The sequence below is a fragment of the Mobula birostris genome, chromosome 24 (genome assembly GCF_030028105.1).
Source record: "Mobula birostris isolate sMobBir1 chromosome 24, sMobBir1.hap1, whole genome shotgun sequence".
Taxonomy (NCBI): domain Eukaryota; kingdom Metazoa; phylum Chordata; class Chondrichthyes; order Myliobatiformes; family Myliobatidae; genus Mobula; species Mobula birostris.
The window spans coordinates 53882124-53902620 of record NC_092393.1 but is presented as its reverse complement, the minus strand read 5'-3'; the positions used below and the strand labels follow the sequence as shown (position 1 = coordinate 53902620).

The 20497-nt window shown below is 43.2% G+C and overlaps 1 protein-coding gene across 1 annotated transcript in view; it reads left to right on the top strand.

Moving 5' to 3' along the window:
* Positions 1-1211: 1211 nt before the first annotated feature.
* LOC140187098 (alpha-N-acetylgalactosaminide alpha-2,6-sialyltransferase 2-like) overlaps positions 1212-20497 on the top strand; it is a 66778-nt gene continuing 47492 nt past the window's right edge. Inside the window, exons 1-2 of the mRNA XM_072242046.1 lie at positions 1212-1736; positions 13804-14065. Coding sequence (XP_072098147.1) covers positions 1645-1736; positions 13804-14065 — 354 coding nt within the window. The 5' untranslated portion in view covers positions 1212-1644. The remainder of the gene's footprint in view (positions 1737-13803; positions 14066-20497) is intronic.

The window sequence follows — 20497 nt, the reverse complement described above, 5'->3', positions numbered from 1 at the left end:
TCTCCTCTCCTATGGTTGACAGAACCTTGACTGCACCTCATATGTTTTCCACACTTCTCCTTCCAGACAAAGTAGTACTAGAGCTCCCCTGGCCCTTACCCTCCAGTAACCACCTTCAATAGATTTGTTGCGGCTGGCCACACAGATGCTATAACTGGGAAAATGGGGGTGCTACGGTAGTGTAGCAGTTAGCGCCACATTGTTACAGCTTCGGACACTGCAGCTTGCAGTTCAATACCAATGCGAACAGTAAGGAGTTTGTACGTTCTCGTCGCGACTGTATGTCCTCATAATTTAATCTAATCTGTATATTGACTAGTATATATGTGTAGAATATTGCAGCAGTATATCGACTGACTGCACCACAGCCTGGTATGGAAACACCAATGCCCTAGTATGGAAAATCCTACAAAAAGTAGTGGATACGGCCCAGTCCATCACGGAAAAACCCTCCCCACCATTGATCACAAAATGCTGTTGCAGGAAAGTAGCATCCATCATCAGGGACCCTACTGCCCAGGACATGCTCTCTTCTCACTGCTGCCTTTGGGAAGAAGACCCAGGAGCCTCAGGACTCACACCAGCAGATTCAGGAAGAGTTATTACCCCTCAATTATCAGGCTCCTGAACCAGAGGGGAAAACTCACTCAGCTTCTCTTGCCCCATCATTGAAATGTTCCCACAATCTATGAACTCACTTTCATTGTCTCTTCATCTCGTGTTTTTGATATTTATTATTATTATGTCTTTATTTTTGTATTTGCACAGTTTTTGTCTTTTGCCCTCTGGTCGAATGCCCCGTCTTTCATTGATTCCGTTATAGCTATCATTCTATAGATTTGTTGAGTATGCAGACAAGAAAATGAATCTCAGGGTTGTATACGGTGACGTATATGTACTTTGATAATAAATTTATTTTGAACTTCCTATCTACCACCAGTTTTCTGTACGGCCCATAAACCCTGGAAAACTACCCTGTTATTCCCTTTTTTTTTTGCACCATTTATTTATTTATTTTGTAATTTATATTTTGTTATGCTTTTATGCTGCAAAACAACAAATCTCACGCCATCAAGACAGTGATAATAAACTTGATTCTGATTCCTTGTTTTGCCACGGCTCAGCTTAAACATTCTTATCTTCCTGTTCCAGATCGCTCCCTGACCTCGCTCTTTCTAACCCTGCCCTATAACCTTATGTGCCTCTTCATTCTCTCCCACTGCAGACTGTACCGGTAGCTGCCCAAGTCCACCTCTCACCCTCGTAAAAACCTCTTCTACCCCCGTGCGAAGTCTTGGTGTTAATTTATTGTTACATCTGGGGACATTTTAGCGGTACGCTCTCAAAGGATGTCGTTCACAAGGAAACATACAAAAAGGTTGCTCTTCAAGCGGTGTTGACAAGGCATCGGCTTTAAACCGTCGCACCTCGATGTTAATCCGCCGAACGAGCGGGGCTGGGAACTGACTGAACGACTGGGTGTCTTCACGTTTCCTCCGACATGGGTTGGCTTTAGTTTGGAGATAATAGTCAAGAGGCGTCGCTTATCGACGAGGCAAAGCAAGTTCCTCTCCCTGCCGCTCTGCCATCATAACCGCGCTTTTATTTCTCCTGGAAGCCGCTGACAACTCGCTGGATTTTAAAATGAGGAAGTTTGCGAAGTTTTGGATCACGTTTGCGTGTTTACTCACTCTACTCGTGATCTACAGTCAGATGGATTCTACACCTGTGAACAGGTACCCTTCCCTCGTGTTTGTCTTCTCGGTCGTTACAAAGCGATTCGACTTTTTAAACTTAAAACGAGCCCCCACCGATTTAGTGAATTGTATGCACTAACCCGTTCTCCCTTCACAAGAACCTTCTTCTCCCTTTCCCTTCCCCATTTGTTCCAGGAAACTAGCAGATAATATTCCGGCCTGTTATTTATGATTCTGTTGTAATTTGACGTACAATAACGTCTATATACTCCTTTAAAACAACCATACTTACCTCGCGTTTCTCCGTCTTAAGTTGAAATACAGTTAGTTTAGTAAATGTTATAGGCCGATGCTTTTTTTCCCTCCCTTAAAGGGCACGGGGATTGTCCCTTTTTATTTGGCTAAAAGCTTGATAAGTTAGCGGAAACTTTAAAAAGGGTGCAATTACTGTTAGTAATAATTCGGCCTCCCGTCAGCGAGGGTGGTGTAAACCCGGGTCGCAGTTAAACAACTGTAAATTCACCCAAAAATAAAATTAACTATAACTTCACCTACCCCTGCGAGTGACTACGCCAGCACAGGAGTGGTGGTTGACCTTTATGCACCAAGAAAACGTTTTCATATAAAACACTTTCAAGGCAACCTAGTTTTTTTCAACCGTTAATTCGCCATGGACCGAAGATATTTTGAAAACAGTTTTAAAGATGAGGGCGACTCGGCTTTCGAGGTCGCAGGGCGGTGGGTGGTGACAGAAAAATACCCCCGAACAGCCCGAATGACTTTCTGACTATCCTGATGGTTAGAGTCGAGCACAATTCCCGATACACAGACTCTGGGGCCAAGTGCACTGCCCCCAGCTGTGAGCTCGCTATTATGATCCTCTCAAACATAGCTTTAAAAAAACACACACAAAATCACGTTTTAACTTTACTTCCATCTTTTTAATGGCTCGCAGTAATCCTGACCGCTTTGTTTTAGAAGGGAGAAAATAATTCCTTGTTCTCTCCCGCCTCTACAGTCCATCCGGAAAGTGTTTTTGCCAGCGTTATTTTATTTGCTACAAGATAGTTTAGACTAAGTCACAGGGTCATACTGCAAGGAAGTAGGCCATTTGGCAACTAGTCTATTCAAGATGGTTTAATGTCGTTTCCTGCACAAAAAAACGAAATAATTGTTCCCCTGAATCCGACATAGCACAAGAAGATGGTTGTGCTTGCCGACCAAAATTCCCATGTAAATTAATCCCATTCGCCCCTGTTTGGCCTATCTTGCATACAGTACCGTGTTCAGTTTTGGTCACCCTACTGTAGGAGAGATGGCGTTGGGCTAGAGAGAGATTTACTCGAATGTTACTGGGACTTGAGGGATTGGTTTCTAGAGAGGCTGAGCATACTGGGACTTTATTCATTTGCATATAGGAGAGCTAGGCGTGCCCTTTTGGAGGTGTCTTAAACAAATAATGCTAATAAAGGTTAGCTTCATTTGGCACATGTGGATTGCGGCGATGAACCGTACGGTGAAATGTGGCATTTGTGTCAATGGCCAGCACTGTCCGAGGATGTGCTGGGGGCAGCCCGCGAGCGTTGCCATCTTTTCGGTGCCAGTGTAGCACGCCCACAGTTTACTAATCCTAATGGAGTGAGTGTGTGAGAGAGAGAACTGGAGTACCCAGCAGAATCCATGTAGTCATGGGGAGAACGAATTCCTTGCAGACAGTGGCAGGAACTGAACCTCGATCACTGGCCCTGGAAAGCATGCACCAAGTACTACATTACTGCGCCACCCTGTCCTAAACCATTCCTATTCGTGTACATATCCAAGCGCCCTTTAAATGTTGTTAATGTACCTGCTTCACCACTTCCTCTGGCAGCTCATTCCATATCCAGGTAAGAATGTTGCCCCTCCGATTCCTGTTACAGGTTGAGCACCTCTTATTCGAACTGCTCAGGGCCAGAAGTGTTTCGGATTTTGGAAAATTTGCTCCTCTATACTGACGTTCTTGGGGATAGGACCCAAGTCTAAATACAGAAATCCATTTATATTATGCATACAGCTTATGCATATACTTTGAAGATAAGTTTATATAATATTTTTAATAATTTTGTGTGTGAAACAATAATGTGCACATTGAACCATCAGAAAGGTAGGCTATCACCAATGTTCCCTCTAATTTTTAGTAGTCAGTGTGCACAAAAATCTTATGTTGTGCAAATTTGTTTCCTGTGACAAAAGTATGTGCGCACTGAATGTACACATGGCACAGTTTATGTAGGTTTACAAAATATTTTATATAAAGCTGCACAGAATAACAACAAAATAACATGCGTATTTAAGTCACTTGGTTATTTTTTCTCTCTCCTGTCTTTGGCATTTACCCATTCTTTGTAAACTCTATCTAGACTAATAGAACTTCCATCCAATTGATAGCTTTTGATTCTCATTAACATATCCAAATGACATTCACCTAAACGGTTTCTCAGCTTGTTTTTGAGTTGATTCATTAGGCTAAAACCTCGCTCACAGTCCGCACTAGGTACAAGAAAGGTTCCCCCAATGTCCATCAACTGTGCAAGGTCGCAAGACTGTTCATTTTGAAGTACAAAAGCCACCATTTGAACAAAGTTTGAAATCAGTTTGGATTTAATTTTTTCTTGCATGGAAAATTTGAAATCATTAAACTGTCTAACTATTAAAGTATTTTCAGCTAGGAAATCATGATATTTTAGACATAAGGCATTAACTTGTTCATTGCCAAATGTGAAGTCACAATTTGCAATTGCAGTGATATCAAAAGCTGACCATTCTTGTACCTCATCTTCAGAAAACCTTTCTTCTAAATGAACACAAAGACTATTTATAAAAGTCAACAGCAAACTTGCATTTACTGTGACATTTTCTTCACGTTGTTGGCTTAGCAAAACGTTAACTTTGTCGCTCCACGAAACATTGTCTCCCAGATACTGCTTTCTTATCTTGTTAATTTTGCCTCGCGCAAAATGAAGTGAATCAGTCGGTGTCAGGCCACTCTTTTGCAGATTCTTGCACAGTGCAGCCAGTTCATCAAAGACATCACTTAAAACCTGTAAAGTTCTTTTGCATTTCACGCCCTTCGCTTCTTTTGAATTTAACTTCGTGAATCAATATTTTTTCAATAAAAACTTAGTAAAAACTTATCTACAGGATTTGAAACAGATCTTTGTAAACTTTATGATATGAACACTGTCCACCAAAGATGGCTGCCACCCTGATGCAGCTGTACAAACCAGAACAGGAAAGGTAAATTAGTGACGTGCATTGTGGTATTTGAAAAACCGACTAATTAGTTAACAGAAACATTTAGTTAAAAGATTATTTTCAGTAAGTATAATATTAATTACTACATTATTTTAGGTAACTAACCTTTTGTGCGCACATTAATTTCCTTTGTGCGCTGGTTGAAAAATGTGTGTGCGTGCTCACAGCTTAGAGGGAACATAGGCTATCACTACCTTGGCTGCCCATGTGGACAGTCAGTGGCTGTTTAGCATCGCCATCGTTCCCAGCTCTGAATATATGTGCTGGCAGTAAGCACTTGTTCATCATGCATACGTACTGATGCAGCTGCTCGTTGCGAGACTTTCATCAGCAATGAACTTGGCAGACTCGTCAATGAAGTTCTTTGCTGCTTCGTGACCAACAGATGCCTCATCACTGCAAATCTTAAAAAAAAATTTAATGTTATGCCTTTCACACTTGCCTTCAATTTTCACTTCATCGTGATCAGCAAACTGCTGTGGCATACATTCACTCCACTGACGAATCCATTCTTCCAATAGACGATCAAGATCTTCATTTTATGCAGTGTGTTTCTATTTTTCATTAACTTCTCTTCATTACATATGTGAGCTCACTTCTCAGAACTGTCTGTTGTGCACAGAGAGCTGGGAACCTCCCCAGTACTTTGTGAAATTTTCCATTTGTGTTGTTATGCGTACGGTCAAAAACATTATGGAATCTTGGATAAGGGCTGCCAAACCTGTACTTGTTGTTAAAGCTCTCATTGGCCTGGGAATAGAGTACACCACAGAATCATTTTCATTTTATAAGGTTGACAAGGTTGCACACGGTAGGCTTATTCAGAAAGTCAGAAGGCATGGGATCCAGGGAAGTTTGGCCAGGTGGATTCAGAATTGGCTTGCCTGCAGAAAGCAGAGGGTCATGGTGGAAGGAGTACATTCGGATTGGGGGGTTGTGACTAGTGGTGTCCCACAAGGATGGGCTCTGGGACCTCTACTTTTCGTGATTTTTATTAACGACCTGGATGTGGGGGTAGAAGGGTGGGTTGGCAAGTTTGCAGATGACACAAAGGTTGGTGGTGTTGTAGATAGTGTAGAGGATTGTCAAAGATTGCAGAGAGACATTCATAGGATGAAGAAGTGGGCTGAGAAGTGGCAGATGGAGTTCAACCCGGAGAAGTCTGAGGTGGTACACTTTGGAAGGACAAACTCCAAGGCAGAATACAAAGTAAATGGCAGGATACTTGGTAGTGTGGAGGAGTAGAGGGATCTGGGGACATGTCCACAGATCCTTGAAAGTTACCTCACAGGTAGATAGGGTAGTTAAGAAAGCTTATGGGATGTTAGCTTTCATAAGTTGAGGGATAGAGTTTAAGAGTCGCGATGTAATGATGCAGCTCTATAAAACTCTGGTTAGGGCACACTTGGAGAAGTGTCCAGTTCTGGTCACCTCACTATAGGGAGGATGTGGAAGCATTGGAAAGGGTACAGAGGAGATTTACCAGGATGCTGCCTGGTTTGGAGAGTATGGATTATGATCAGAGATTAAGGGAGCTAGGGCTTTACTCTCTGGAGAGAAGGAGGATGAGAGGAGACATGATAAAGGTGTACAAGATATTAAGAGGAATAGATAGAGTGGACAGCCAGCACCTCTTCCCCAGGGCACCACTGCTCAGTACAAGAGGACATGGCTTTAAGGTAAGGGGTGGAAAGTTCAAGGGGGATATTAGAGGAAGGTTTTTTACTCAGAGAGTGGTTGGTGCGTGGAATGCACTGCCTGAGTCAGTGGTGGAGGCAGATACACTAGTGAAATTTAAGAGACTACTAGACAGGTATATGGGGGAATTTAAGGTGGGGGGGTTACATGGGAGGCAGGGTTTGAGGGTTGGCACAACATTGTGGGCTGAAGGGCCTGTACTGTGCTGTGCTATTCTATGTTCTATAATCCTGCTCGAGCTCTCAGGTCTTCTTTTCCGGTCACTTAAATTTAAGCAATTTTTCCCTTGAAAGACGATTATCACGTCAGCTTTTTTGAACTGCTCTCCTAAACTGTGGAACTCAACACCTAAAACTATCGGGTAATAGCTTCTTCCCTCAGGCTGAGAGACTTGGGCCGGTGTTGAGCTGACAGCTCGGTGAGGTCCACTCGTGTCTGCGCTGAATTGAGGCTGTGGCCTGCAAATAACGGGCTCCTGGACCAGCTGTGACTGGCTCCGTAGCTGCAGATTCACCTTAGTCAACTGCAATTCTGAATGTTAATTGGTTACTTCTATTGCTAGAAACACAGAAACATAGAAAATAGGAGCAGGAGTAGGCCATTCGGCCCTTCAAGCCTGCACCACCATTCAGTATGATCATGGCTGATCACCCAACTCAGAACCCTGCACCTGCCTTCCCTCCATACCCCCTGATCCCTTTAGCCACAAGAGCCATATCTAACTCCCTCTTAAATATAGTCAATGAACTGGTCTCAACTGTTTCCTGTGGCAGAGAATTCCACAGATTCACCACTCCCTGTGTGAAGAAGTTTTTCCTCATTTCGGTCCTAAAAGGCTTCCCCTTTATCCTCAAACTGTGACCCCTCGTTCTGGACTTCCCCAACATAGGGAACAATCTTCCTGCATCTAGCCTGTCCGATCCCTTTAGGATTTTATACGTTTCAATAAGATCCCCCCTCAATCTTCTAAATTCCAACGAGTATAAGCCTAGGTGATCCAGTCTTTCATCATATGAAAGTTCTGCCATCCCAGGAATCAATCTGGTGAACCTTCTTTGTACTCCCTCTATGGCAAGAATGTCTTTCCTCAGATTAGGGGACCAAAACTGCACACAATACTCCAGGTGTGGTCTCACCAAGGCCTTGTACAACTGCAGTAGTGCCTCCCTGCTCCTGTACTCAAATCCTCTCGCTATAAATGCCACCATACCATTTGCCTTTTTCACCACCTGCTGTACCTGCATGCCCACTTTCAATGACTGGTGTACAATGACACCCAGGTCTCGTTACACCTCCCCTTTTCCTAATCGGCCACCATTCAGATAATAATCTGTTTTCCTGTTTTTGCCATCAAAGTGGATAACCTCACATTTATCCACATTAAATTGCATCTGCCATGAATTTGCCCACTCACCCAACCTATCCAAGTCACCCTGCATCCTCTTAGCATCCTCCTCACAGCTAACACTGCTGCCCAGCCTCGTGTCATCCGCAAACTTGGAGATGCTGCATTTAATTCCCTCATCCAAGTCATTAATATATATTGTAAACAACTGGGGTCCCAGCACTGAGCCTTGCGGTACCCCTCTAGTCACCGCCTGCCGTTCTGAAAAGGTCCCGTTTATTCCCACTCTTTGCTTCCTGTCTGCCAACCAATTCTCTATCCACATCAATACCTTACCCCCAACACCGTGTGCTTTAAGTTTGCACACTAATCTCCTGTGTGGGACCTTGTCAAAAGCCTTTTGAAAATCCAAATATACCACATCCACTGGTTCTCCCCTATCCACTCTACTAGTTACATCCTCAAAAAATTCTATGAGATTCGTCAGACATGATTTTCCTTTCACAAATCCATGCTGACTTTGTCCGATGATTTCACCGCTTTCCAAATGTGCTGTTATCATATCCTTGATAACTGACTCTAGCATTTTCCCCAGCACCGATGTTAGGCTAATCGGTCTACAATTCCCCAGTTTCTCTCTCCCTCCTTTTTTAAAAAGTGGGGTTACATTAGCCACCCTCCAATCCTCGGGAACTAGTCCAGAATCTAAAGAGTTTTGAAAAATTATCACTAATGCATCCACTATTTCTTGGGCTACTTCCTTGTTTGCACGATTTTTTTTCCCCTGCACGTTGGGTTTTGACAGTCCACTTTTAAAAAAAAAGTGGGTTCTATTGGGTTTCTTTATTTTGTGGCTGCCTGCAAGTCTCTGCTTTGGATTTCCAGCATCTGCAGGTTTTCTTGGTGTTTGAGATCAGAGGTGAATGGATTCAAGCTGACAGGAAGGTGACAGCAACTCAAATAACCAGATGCTACAACAGTGGGGTGCAGAAGATAGTCTCTGAATGCATAAACACGTCGAACTCTGAAGTTGGACGGGCTACAGCAGCAGAAGACCATGAACATATACTCCGTGGCCACTTTGCCAGGTACAAGTGGTACCCAATAAAGTGGCTACTGACTGTATTTTGCACAGAATTTCTGTTTAGTATCTGTGGACAGTTATCCATGTTTTTCAAGAGTATTTCAAAGTCCAAAGTAAATTTATTGGCAAAGTACATGAATCGAATTGACTTTATTACACATCCTTCATATACACGAGGGGTAAAAACTATTGTTACGTCTCCGTCTATGTTACGTTACAACCTTGAGGTTCATTTTTTTGCGGGCATTCCCAGTAAATACAAAAAACACAATAGAATCAATGAAAGACTGCGCTCAACACGACGGACGGCAAGCTATGTGTAAAAGGCAACAAGCTATTCAAATGCTGAGGGAAAGTTAATAAATATGGAGAACGTGGCTCAAAGTAGTTCTTCAGTCTTGATCGCGTCTGCTGGTGTGAGTGGAGCTGTGCTGTGGTATCACTCACATGCTGACAGATATGGGTGGGCTCGGCTTGCTCTAGCAGCCTCCCCTCACCACCGTGCCAGACCAGTCCTGCACAGGAGAGTGTATTTGTTCCCCTGTCCCCCATTTTCATTCCTATCCCCCACTCCCATGCTGATATGTAGGTCTGTAACCTCCTCTTCTGCTGCAGTGAGGCTACTGTCATGGTGGAGGAACAACATCTCATCTTCCATCTAGGAAGCCTCCAACCTGATGGCATGAGCATTGCTTTCTTTAACTTCCAGTAATTTCTCCTCCCCCTCCCCTTCCCGCTTCTTTAATTCCCCACTCTTGCCTCTTAACTCCCTCTGGTGCCCCTCCTCCTTTTTTCTCCCGTGGTCCACTCTCCTCTCCTATCAGATTCATTCTTCTCCAGCACTTTACCTTTTCCACCTATCACCTCCCTGCCTGTTACTTCACCCCCCTCACCTGCCCACCTGGCTTCATCTATCGCCTCTTAGCTTGTACACCTCCCCCAACCCCCACCTTATTCTGGCTTCTTCTCCCCTGCCTTTCCAGTCCTGGTAAATGGTCTCGGCCCGAAACGTTGACTGTGTATTCATTTCCTTAGTGCTAACCTGCTGAGTTCCTCCAGCATTTAGTGCACTTTGTTTTGGATTTCTAACACACCTGCATAATCTTTTGTTTTTGTACTTCCTGTGTCCTTGATATCATACCATAGATATGGGTGAGTTGTCTTTTCAATACTCACTGAATGAGTCAATGGGAATAGTGTGAAACCATAATTATGACAGAGTTTTACAGATGTAAAACTTCCTAGGCCTTAAAGTAGGTGTACTGGAGCATGAACAAAGATGAGAGATATTTAGTTGCAGGGCACAATTTCTTCGAGAACTTTGTGTGATAATTCGATAACCTTTCACTAGTTGCTTTAACAGCAACATTCATTCACTTTTTAATGTAGGAAATGAATCTTAAGAGTGCTTAGGAGCAAAGCAGAAGATCATGTTTATAACTCACCACATGAAACGCTATCGTAGGAAAGCAGCATCCATCATCAGAGATCCCCACCACCCAGGCCATGCTCTCTTCTCACAGCTGCCATCAGGTAGAAGCTACAAGAGCCTCAGGACTCAAACCACCAGGTTCAAAAACACCTTACTACCTCTCAAACATCAGGCTCTTGAACCAGTCGGGATAACTACACTCACTTGCCTATCCATTGAGATGTTCCCACAACCAATGATCTCACTTTAAGGACTCTTTATCTCATTACCTTATATTCTCATTATTTATTACTATTTATTTTTACTTGCATTTGAACAGTTTGTTGTCTCCTGCACTCTGGTTGATCTTTCATTCATCCTGTTACAGTTACTATTCTATAGATTTGCTGAATATGCCCACAGGAAAATGAATATCAGAGTTGTATGTGGTGATATACTCTTTAAGTACTTATGTCATGAATTTACTTTGAACTCTTGCCAGTATTATTTATTGTATTTGCAGTGTTCTCTTTGACACATTGTCAGACCTTGCTTGTGTGTATAATTCCATTGTAATTCTTTTTTCTACTATGAATGCCTGCTAAAAATGAACCTCTGGCCACTGTATGTTGACATTTACGTAGTTTAATAATACAGTTGAATGGAAGGAGATTGATGTGAAAGTTTCAGAGGGACATAAGCCAAGTAGCTGCATGTGGGGGCTAACTCGAGTGGTCTACACAGGCAGGAGGGTCTGAAGGACCTCTCTCCATGCTGTTTGACTCTCTGACTCGAACTGAAAGCTTGGTGGGAGAACCGAACTTTTCCATGAGCTTCCTACTCCATCTGCCAAAAGCAAAGCATCCCGGAGGCCAAACGTTCTAATTCCCATTCCGACATGTCGGCCCCTGTGCCAAGACGAGGCCACCCTCAGGAGGGAGGAGCAACACCTTGTATTCCGTATGGGGAGCCTCCAACCTGATGGCATGAATATCTATTTCTCCTGGTTAAAAAATAAAAATCCCTCCCCTCTCCTCTTCTATTCCCTACTTTGGCCGCTTGCCTCTTCTCACCTGCCTATCACCACCTCCTGGGTCCCCTCTTCCTTCCCTTTCTCCCATAGTGCACTCACCTCTCCTGTCAGATTCTTTCCTCTCCGGTCCTTTATCTTTCCTACCTGCCTGGCTTCACCCATCACCTTCCAGCTGTCCTCCCCCCACCTTCTTATTCTGGAGCCTTCCCCTTTCCTTCCTGGTCCTGAAGAAGGATCTCAGCCTAGAGTGCTGACCGTAGATGCTGCCTTGACCTGCTGAGTTCCACAAGCATTTTGCGTGTGTTGCTTTGGATTTCCAGCATCTGCAGACTTTCTTGTGACTTATGACTTCAGAGAGGCCGGTATTTGGGTTTTCCTCTGTGGTTACCAATCCTGTCTGCAAGTCAGCGGGCAGGGTTGTGGATTCGAGTCCTTCTCAAAACTTTTCAGCGTAAATCTAGGCTGATGCCGCAAGGTTTTACTGGAAGAAGCCTGTAATGTTGGATATACTGGCTGAGTATCTCAGAAACTGCTGATCTGGGGTTTTCATGCGCAACGGTCTCTAAGACTAGAGTGTACAGAGAGGGGGGTGGGGAACCCCAAAACATCCAGTGAGCGGCAGTTCTGTGGGTGAAATTGCTTTTGTAATGAGAGAGGCCAGATTGGTTCATGCTGACGGAAAGATGAAATAGCCATGCATTACAGCGGTGGTGTGCGGGAACATATTTCTGAATACACAGCACATTGGGCTTCAAAGTGGATGGGCTGCAGCAGCAGACCTCATGAAGTTCCACTGAGTGTACAGTATAATAATGTCACATTCATCCTTTAGCCTAGATCTGCACAGTATGCATTTAGGGTTAGTATTGTGCAAAGATTTTGGGCGCATACACTGTATATAAAATACTGTGCGGAAGTCTTAAATATATAGTAATGACAAAGGTAGAGCACCGTGGGAGGAGTGTGGGACGGGTGGCAAAGGAGAAGTACAGGGGTGGGGAGTGCCGTGGGTGCAGACACACCCAGCCCTGAGGCACCAGGCAAGGTCTTTTGACTACAAACAATTGGTTTATTGATCATTACAGAATCTCTCTCTGGTGCTTTCTTCCCCTCCTCCCCCTCCCCTCACTCAGTCCACAGTAGAGATCCATATCAGAATCAGGTTTATCATCACTCACACATGTCATGAAATTTGTTTATAGTTTGCGGCAGCAGTACAGTGCTGTGCAAAAGTCTTTGATACTCTTGCTATATACGTGTGTGTGTGTGTGCCTAAGACTTTTGCGCAGTCCTGCAGGTGATTATATAAAATTATAAGTAAGCATATGTTTGTAAGCGGCCAGTCCGCTGGCCCAGCCCTCCGAATCCATCCCGCAGGATCTTTCGTGCAAAGGGCTTTGTCGGTTGATTTGTTTGGGCAGCATTCCCATTCGGTGGTCCCCTCGGAAAGAGCCATCGCTCAGCCGGCAAAGCCCTCCAATCGGCCCGCTTAGGGAGTTCCACAGTGTGACTTTGGCAAATGCTTCCCGCTCGGCAGTGCGGTGAGATGGACGGGAAGGTGATGTTTCCTGCTTGGGTCAGCGGCAGGGTCCCACCGCTCGTTGATGTTTCGCTTCCTTGGTCCTGGTACGTCTCCTGGTGGCGGAGCGGCGCCAGGATCGTCTCCCTGCCACCCCCTGCAGCTTTCAGTGGAGTTAGTCAGTCCCCCCGCCCCAGTTCCTGTCCGTCCTTCCTCAGCCACAGCCAAAAGCTGCCCTTTTCTGCCTCTTCAGCCAACTCTCTGCAGGCCCTTCCCGTCCCCGCCACACCCCGGTCTCGACGCGCCGACGAAAACCCGGCACCCTGCCCCCACATGCTAGATGATTGTACTTCTGCCAGGTCTGAGTCCTTTCATCCTCTTCCGCTGATGGGCGACCTCCACGCCCTCCTCTCGTGGGATGATCAGCTCAGTGGGGAGGGCTGTCTCGGCGCATGTCTGGGCAAGGAGATGTGGTGGTGATTTCCATGGAGAAATGTAGCTGTCTGCCGAGATCTGCCCTCCTGTTCCACTCGTTGCCCGTGGAGAGGAGTCCTGGAGGAACTCTTTAGTTAAACTGCAAGAAAAATACCAATTCTGCACTCTAATCTAACAGCCTATATGGTGAAGGGAAATGAGTGGAAGTTGTACTTACCGTGATAAATGAGTTAAGTGTTGCTACTCTTTGTGCGACTAACTTTTAAGTGTCCCTCCTTTCTCCACAGTATAGTGAGGGAGCTGTTATCACTCCGTGCTGAGGATAAGACTGCTAATGTTTCTGGGAAGGTCGACAAACCCAGTGATGAAGTGATCTTTTGGAAAATCCATGAAAGCAAAAGAAAGGAGGACTTGTGGAAATGGGAGAGCAAAGGTTCTGCGACCGGAGCTGTCTTGAGTACCAGAGCAGTAACTGGCGCGAAGAAACACACCACCACACCATCCTACTTTGGAGACTGGTACCCCACAGACCAAACCTACCTCACATCAGTGAGTCTCAATTTTATTGCTCATCATTGTACGTGTCTGTTAACAGCATTGGCTCAGTCATTTGGCAGAATTGAACATGGGTGAAGATGGTGTCCTATCAAAGTGCAACATCTCACATTTGTCTTCATTAAATTCCATCTATTTTTCAGCCTATTTTTCCAGCTGGTCCAGATCCAGCTAGAAGTTTTGATAATGTCCCTCGCTGCCTGTACTGCCCCCGATCACCTTATAGCAGGGTGCTCAAAATTTAACACAACACAGTGGATTCCTCTTCATTGGGGCACATCACGACCAGTACATTTTGGCCCAATAAATGAATTCTGAACTGAGCTGACTTATATTTCTTACATCCTTCACATACGTGAGGAGTAAAAATCTTTACATTACGTCTCCGTCTAAATGTGCAATGTGCAATCATAGTAATTTATAATAAATAGAACAGTCAATGTAACATAGAAATACACTCACATCAGTGGGGGTTAATCAGTCTGATGGCCTAGTGGAAGAAGCTGTTCCGGACCCTGTTGGTCCTGGCTGTTATGCTGCAGTACCGTTTCCTGGATGGTAGCAGCTGGAATAGATTGTAGTTGGGGTGACTCGAGTCCCCAATGATTCTATGGGCCTTTTTTACACACCTGTCTTTGTAAATGTCCTGAATAGTGGGAAGTTCACATCTACAGATGTGCTGGGCTGCCCGCACCACTCTCTGCAGAATCCTGCGATTGAGGGAGGTACAGTTCCCATACCAGGCAGTGATGCAGCCACTCAGGATGCTCTCAGTTGTGCCCCTGTAGAAAGTTCTGAGGATTTGGGGGCCCACACCAAACTTCCTCAACGGTCTGAGGTGAAAGAGGTGCAGTTGTGCCTTTTTCACCACATAGCTGGTGTGCACAGACCACGTGAGGTCCTCAGTGATGTGTATGGCGAGGAACTTGAAGCTGTTTACCCTCTCAACCCCAGATCCATTGATGTCAATAGGGGTTAGCCCGTCTCCATTCTTCCTGTAATCCACAACCAGCTCCTTTGTTTTTGCAACATTGAGGAAGAGGTTGTTTTCTTGACACCGCTGCGTCAAAGAGATGACTTCTTCCCTGTAGACCACTCGTTATTGTTTGAGATAAGGCAAATCAATGTAGAGTTGTCGGCAAATTTAATTGGCAGATTAGAGCTGTGGGTGATGACACAGTCATGGGTGTACAGGGAGTAAAGGAGGGGACTATGTACACAGCCCTGAGGGGCTCCTGTGTTGAGAGTCAGAGGGGTGGAGTTGAGGGGGCCCACTCTTACCACCTGCCGGCCGGCGATCTGACAGGATTCAGCTGCATAAGGCAGGGTCAAGGCCGAGGTCTCTGAGCTTCTTGTCAAGCCTGGATGGAATTATGGTGTTGAATGCTGAACTGTAGTCCAAGAACAGCATTCTCACATAAGCATCCTTCTTCTCCAGATTTGTAAGGACGGTATGTAGAGCAGTGGCTATTGCATTGTCTGTTGATCGGTTGTGTCAGTAGGTGAATTGTAGGGGGTTGAATTGGCTACCCCGATTAGCCAAAGTTTCATGGAACCAGAGTCATAGAAAAGTACAGCAGAGAAACAGGCCCTTCAGCCTATCCAGTCTGTGCTGAAGCCATTTAAACTGGCTGCTCCCATTAACCTGCACCCAGACCATAGCCCTCCGTATCCCTGCCACCTATGTACCTATCCAAACTTCCCTTAAACGCTGAAATCTAACTTGCATGCACCACTTGTGCTGGCCACTCATTCCAAACTCTCCCCACCTTCTGAGTGAAAGAAGTTCCCCTTCATGTTTCCCTTAAACCCACTAACTCTAGTTGTAGTCCAATCCAAGCTCAGTGGAAAAAGCCTGCTTGCATTTACCCTATCTATACCCCTCATAATTTTGTATACTGTATCTTCTATGTTCCAAGGAATAAAGTCCTAGTCTTTCCTCATAACTCAGGTCTTCCAGTCCCGGCAACGTCCTTGTAAATGTTCTCTGTACTCTTTCATCCATATTTACATCTTTCCTATAGGTAGGTGACCAAAACTGCACACAATACTCCAAATTAGGCCTCACCAACATTCTTGTACAACTTCAACAAATATCCCATCTCCTGTACTCAGTATGAAGGGCAATGTGCCAAAGGCTTTCTTCATGACCCTGTCTATCTGTGCCTTCACTTTCAATGAATATTGGACCTGTATTCCCAGGTCCCTTTGTTCTACCTCACTATTTAGTGCCCTAGCATTCACTATGTAGGACGTGCTCTGGTTGGTCCCACTGAAAGACTGCATTTGTCTGCATTAAATTCCATCCGCCATTTTCGGCCCATTTTTCCAGCTGGTCCAGATCCCACTGCAAGCTCTGATAGTCTTCCTCATTGTCCACTACACTCCCAATCTTGATGTCGTCATCAATTTTGCAGATTCAGTTAACCACATTATCATCCTGATCATTGATATAGATCACAAACAACAGCAAACCCAGCACTGATCTCTGTGGCACTCCTGTCGTCACAGGCCACCAGTTAGAGAGGAAACCAGCTACTACCGCTCCCTGGTTTCTCCCACAAAGCCAATATCTAATCCAACTTACTCTCTCATCTTGAGTGCTGAGCGACTGAACCTTTTTGACCAGCCTCCCATGCAGGACTTTGTCAACACAGAGCGTCATAGGAGGTCATTCCTGCCTGCCTGTAGCCATCAAACTTTACAACTCCTCCCTTGGAAGGTCAGACACCCTGAGCCAATAGGCTGGTCCTGGACTTATTTCCTGGCATAATTTACATATTACTATTTAACTATTTATGGTTCTATTACTATGTAATTATTTATGGTGCAACTGTAACGAAAACCAATTTCCCCTGGGATCAATAAAGTATGACTTTGACTATGAAATGCCTTGCAAAAGTCCATGTAGACAAACAACATGCACTGACTATCATTAATCAGTCCATATCTATACAAATACTCACATATCCAGTCTCTTAGAATACCTTCTAATAACTTTCCCATTTCTGATGTTAGGCTCCCTCTAATTTCCTGGTTTATTTTTAGAGCTTTTCTTAAACAGTGGAACAGCACTAAACAGCGGTACTTCACCTGTTGCTAAGGATGACTTAAATATCTCTGCTAGAGCCCCTGCAGTTTCTGTACTTGCCTCTCAAACGGTCCAAGGGAACACCTTGTCAGGCCCTGGGGATTCGTCCACCCTAATTTGCCTCAAGACAGCAAACACCACTTCTTCTGTCATCTGTATGAGGTCCATGACCTCGCTGCTGCTTTGCCTCACTGCTTTGACTCTGTCCCTCTCCTGAGTAAACACAGATGCAAAATATCTATTTAAGATCTCCCCGATCTCTTTTGGCTCCATGCATGGATTACCATTCTGATCTCCCAGAGGACCAATTTTGTCCCTTGCAATCCTTTTGCGCTTAACATATCTGTAGAATCCCTTAGGATTTTCCATCTTGTCTGCTAGGGCAACCTCATTCCTCCTCTTAGCCCTCCTGTTTTCTTTATTAAGTCTTCTCTTGCATTTCTTACACTCCATAAGTACCTCAGTTGTGCCTACCTGCCTGTATCTGCTATGCATCTCCTTTTCTTCAATAGAGCCTCAATACCTCTTGAAAACCGAGGTTCCCGACACTGTTCTCTTTACATTTTATTCTGACAGGCACATACAAGCTTTGAACTCAAAATTTCACTTTTGAAGTCCTCCCACTTACCAAGCACACCCTTTGCCAGTAAACAGCCTATCCTTTCTGATGCAGTCAAAATTAGCCTTTCTCCAAACAGCAGACCAGACCTATCCTTTTCCATATTTACTTCGAAACTAATGGCATTCTGAATACTAGATGCAAAGTGTTCCCCTACACAAACTTCTGTCACTTGCCCTGTCTCATTCCCTAATTACAGATTAAGTATCGGCACACTGTCTTGTTGGGACTTCTATGTACTGATTAAGGAAACTTTCCTGAACACATTTGACAAACTTTTTCCCATCCAGTCCTTTAACACATAGGAGCCCCAGTCAGTATGGGAAATAGTTTTTTAAAAAAAAGGTATAAAAAAGCCAACCTACCTTTTAATTGAGTAACCAATTATGTATTTAAATGAAGTACAGAACAAATCAGAACACCATCAATACTACTACATTACTATAAAACTGTGTATTAGTTTGTAACAGTTATCTTTCTTTTTAAATCTTTTTATTGAATTAGTACACACAAGGTAAAACATATAGCAACCAATACATTGTTACGATACAGATATACAAGAAATATTAATACAAAAAAACCAATAAAAACAACATATGTTAGTTACAAAATAACAAGGTAATATAATTGTATACTAGTTTTCCATATATAACGATAAGGAGAAAAAAAAACCTGAACCCCCCCCCCCAGAAAAAACTACCGTACCACTAAGCTACAAAGCAAAGCAATGGGCTAACTAGGTAAATAGTAGACTTAAACAGATTAAACAATCACATCCTCAAACCCGACCTCCACTAATAGCAGATAAATTCCATGAAGGGAGTGTATATATGATCAGAGAGGAAAAGAAAAGTTACATTAAATGAAAATATTGAATAAAAGATCTCCAGGTCTGTTCAAATTTAACTGAAGTATCATAAAGGTTACTTCTGATTTTTTCCAAATTTAGACACAATATCGTTTGAGAGAACCAAAAAAACATAGTTGGGGCGTTAATCTCCTTCCAATGTTGTAAAATACACCTTTTCGCCATTAAAGTAAGAAATGCAATCATTCTACGCGCTGAGGGGGATAAATTACTAGAAGTTTTAGGTAATCCAAAGATAGCAGTAATAGGATGGGGAGAAATATCACTATTCAAAACCTTTGAAATAGTATTAAAAATGTCTTTCCAAAATGTTTCCAGAGTAGGACAAGACTCTGACTCTGACTCTGACTCTGGGTCAAAGAAGCTATCTTGCCATGACATCTATCACAAAGAGGATTAATATGAGAATAAAAACGAGCTAATTTATCTTTAGACATGTGTGCTCTATGGACAACTTTAAATTGAATTAAGGAGTGTTTGGAACAGATAGAGGAAGTATTGACTAATTGTAAAATATGAGCCCGGGATAGTAAGGCCCAATTCCTTTTCCCAGTCAGTCCTAATCTTATCAAATGGAGCTATCCTAAGTTTCATGATAGTATTATAAATAATAGCCATTACACCTCTCTGACACGGGTTGAGGTTAATGATAGCGTCTAAAATATTTGTAGGGGGTGACGCCGCAAGGGAAGAAAGTATGGTATTTAGGAAATTTCTAACTTGCAAATATCTAAAAAAAAATGTTATTGGTAGATTGTATTTGTTAGATAACTGTTCAAAAGACATAAGGGAACCATCTGAAAATAAATCCAAAAACCGTGATATACCATTACTCTTCCAAATTTGAAAGGCACGGCCCGTAGAGGAAGGGAGAAAAAATATATTGCCAATAATAGAAATCGCTAGCACAAATTGATTAAGATCGAAAAATTTTTGGAATTGAAACCAAATGCGTAAGGTATGCTTAACTATCGGGTTGCAAACCTGTTCATAGCGTTTCAAATCGGAAGGAAGAGAAGAACCTAATATAGAGCCAAGTGCATAACCTTGAACAGAATGTAATTCCAAAACTACCCATTTAGGAATGGATAGTGTATCTTGGTCAAGTAACCGAAATTTCATGTGTCAAATATTAATTGCCCAATAATAAAATTTAAAGTTAGGTAAGCCTCCATCTCTCTTAGCTTTCTGTAGATGTATTCTACCCAATCTCGGGTTTTTATTTTACCAAATAAATGAAGAGATTTTAGGGTCTACTTTATCAAAGAAGGATTTTGGAACAAAAATCGGTAATGCCTGAAATATATACAAAAATTTTGGCAGAATAAACATCTTAACAGCATTAATACGACCAATCAAAGTTAGATAAGGTGGAGACCATTTAAAGGAAAGTTGTGTAATATGGTCAATTAAGGGTAAGAAATTAGTCTTAAATAAATCCCTATGTTTACAGGTAATTTTAATCCCAAGATATGAAAAATGATTATAACCAATCTAAACGGCAGGTTCTGATATAAGGGAACTTGCTTATTAATAGGGAAAAGTTCACTCTTATTAAGATTTAATTTGTATCCTGAAAAAAGACTAAATTGTGCTAATAAATCTAAAGCTGCTGGAGTAGATTTTTGAGGATTAGAAATATATAAAAGTAAGTCATCAGCATAAAGTGATACTTTATGAGACTTCAACCCACGAGTTATACCAATAATGTTAGGAGATTCTCGAATAGCAAAGTAACAGTTATCAGTAGAGGAATTCATCCAATGTACACTGCCGTGTTCTTTTGATTGACTGTAAATGAACAAAATTAGCGCGGACGCCTAGTGCAGATAATGGACTGCCTTTGTA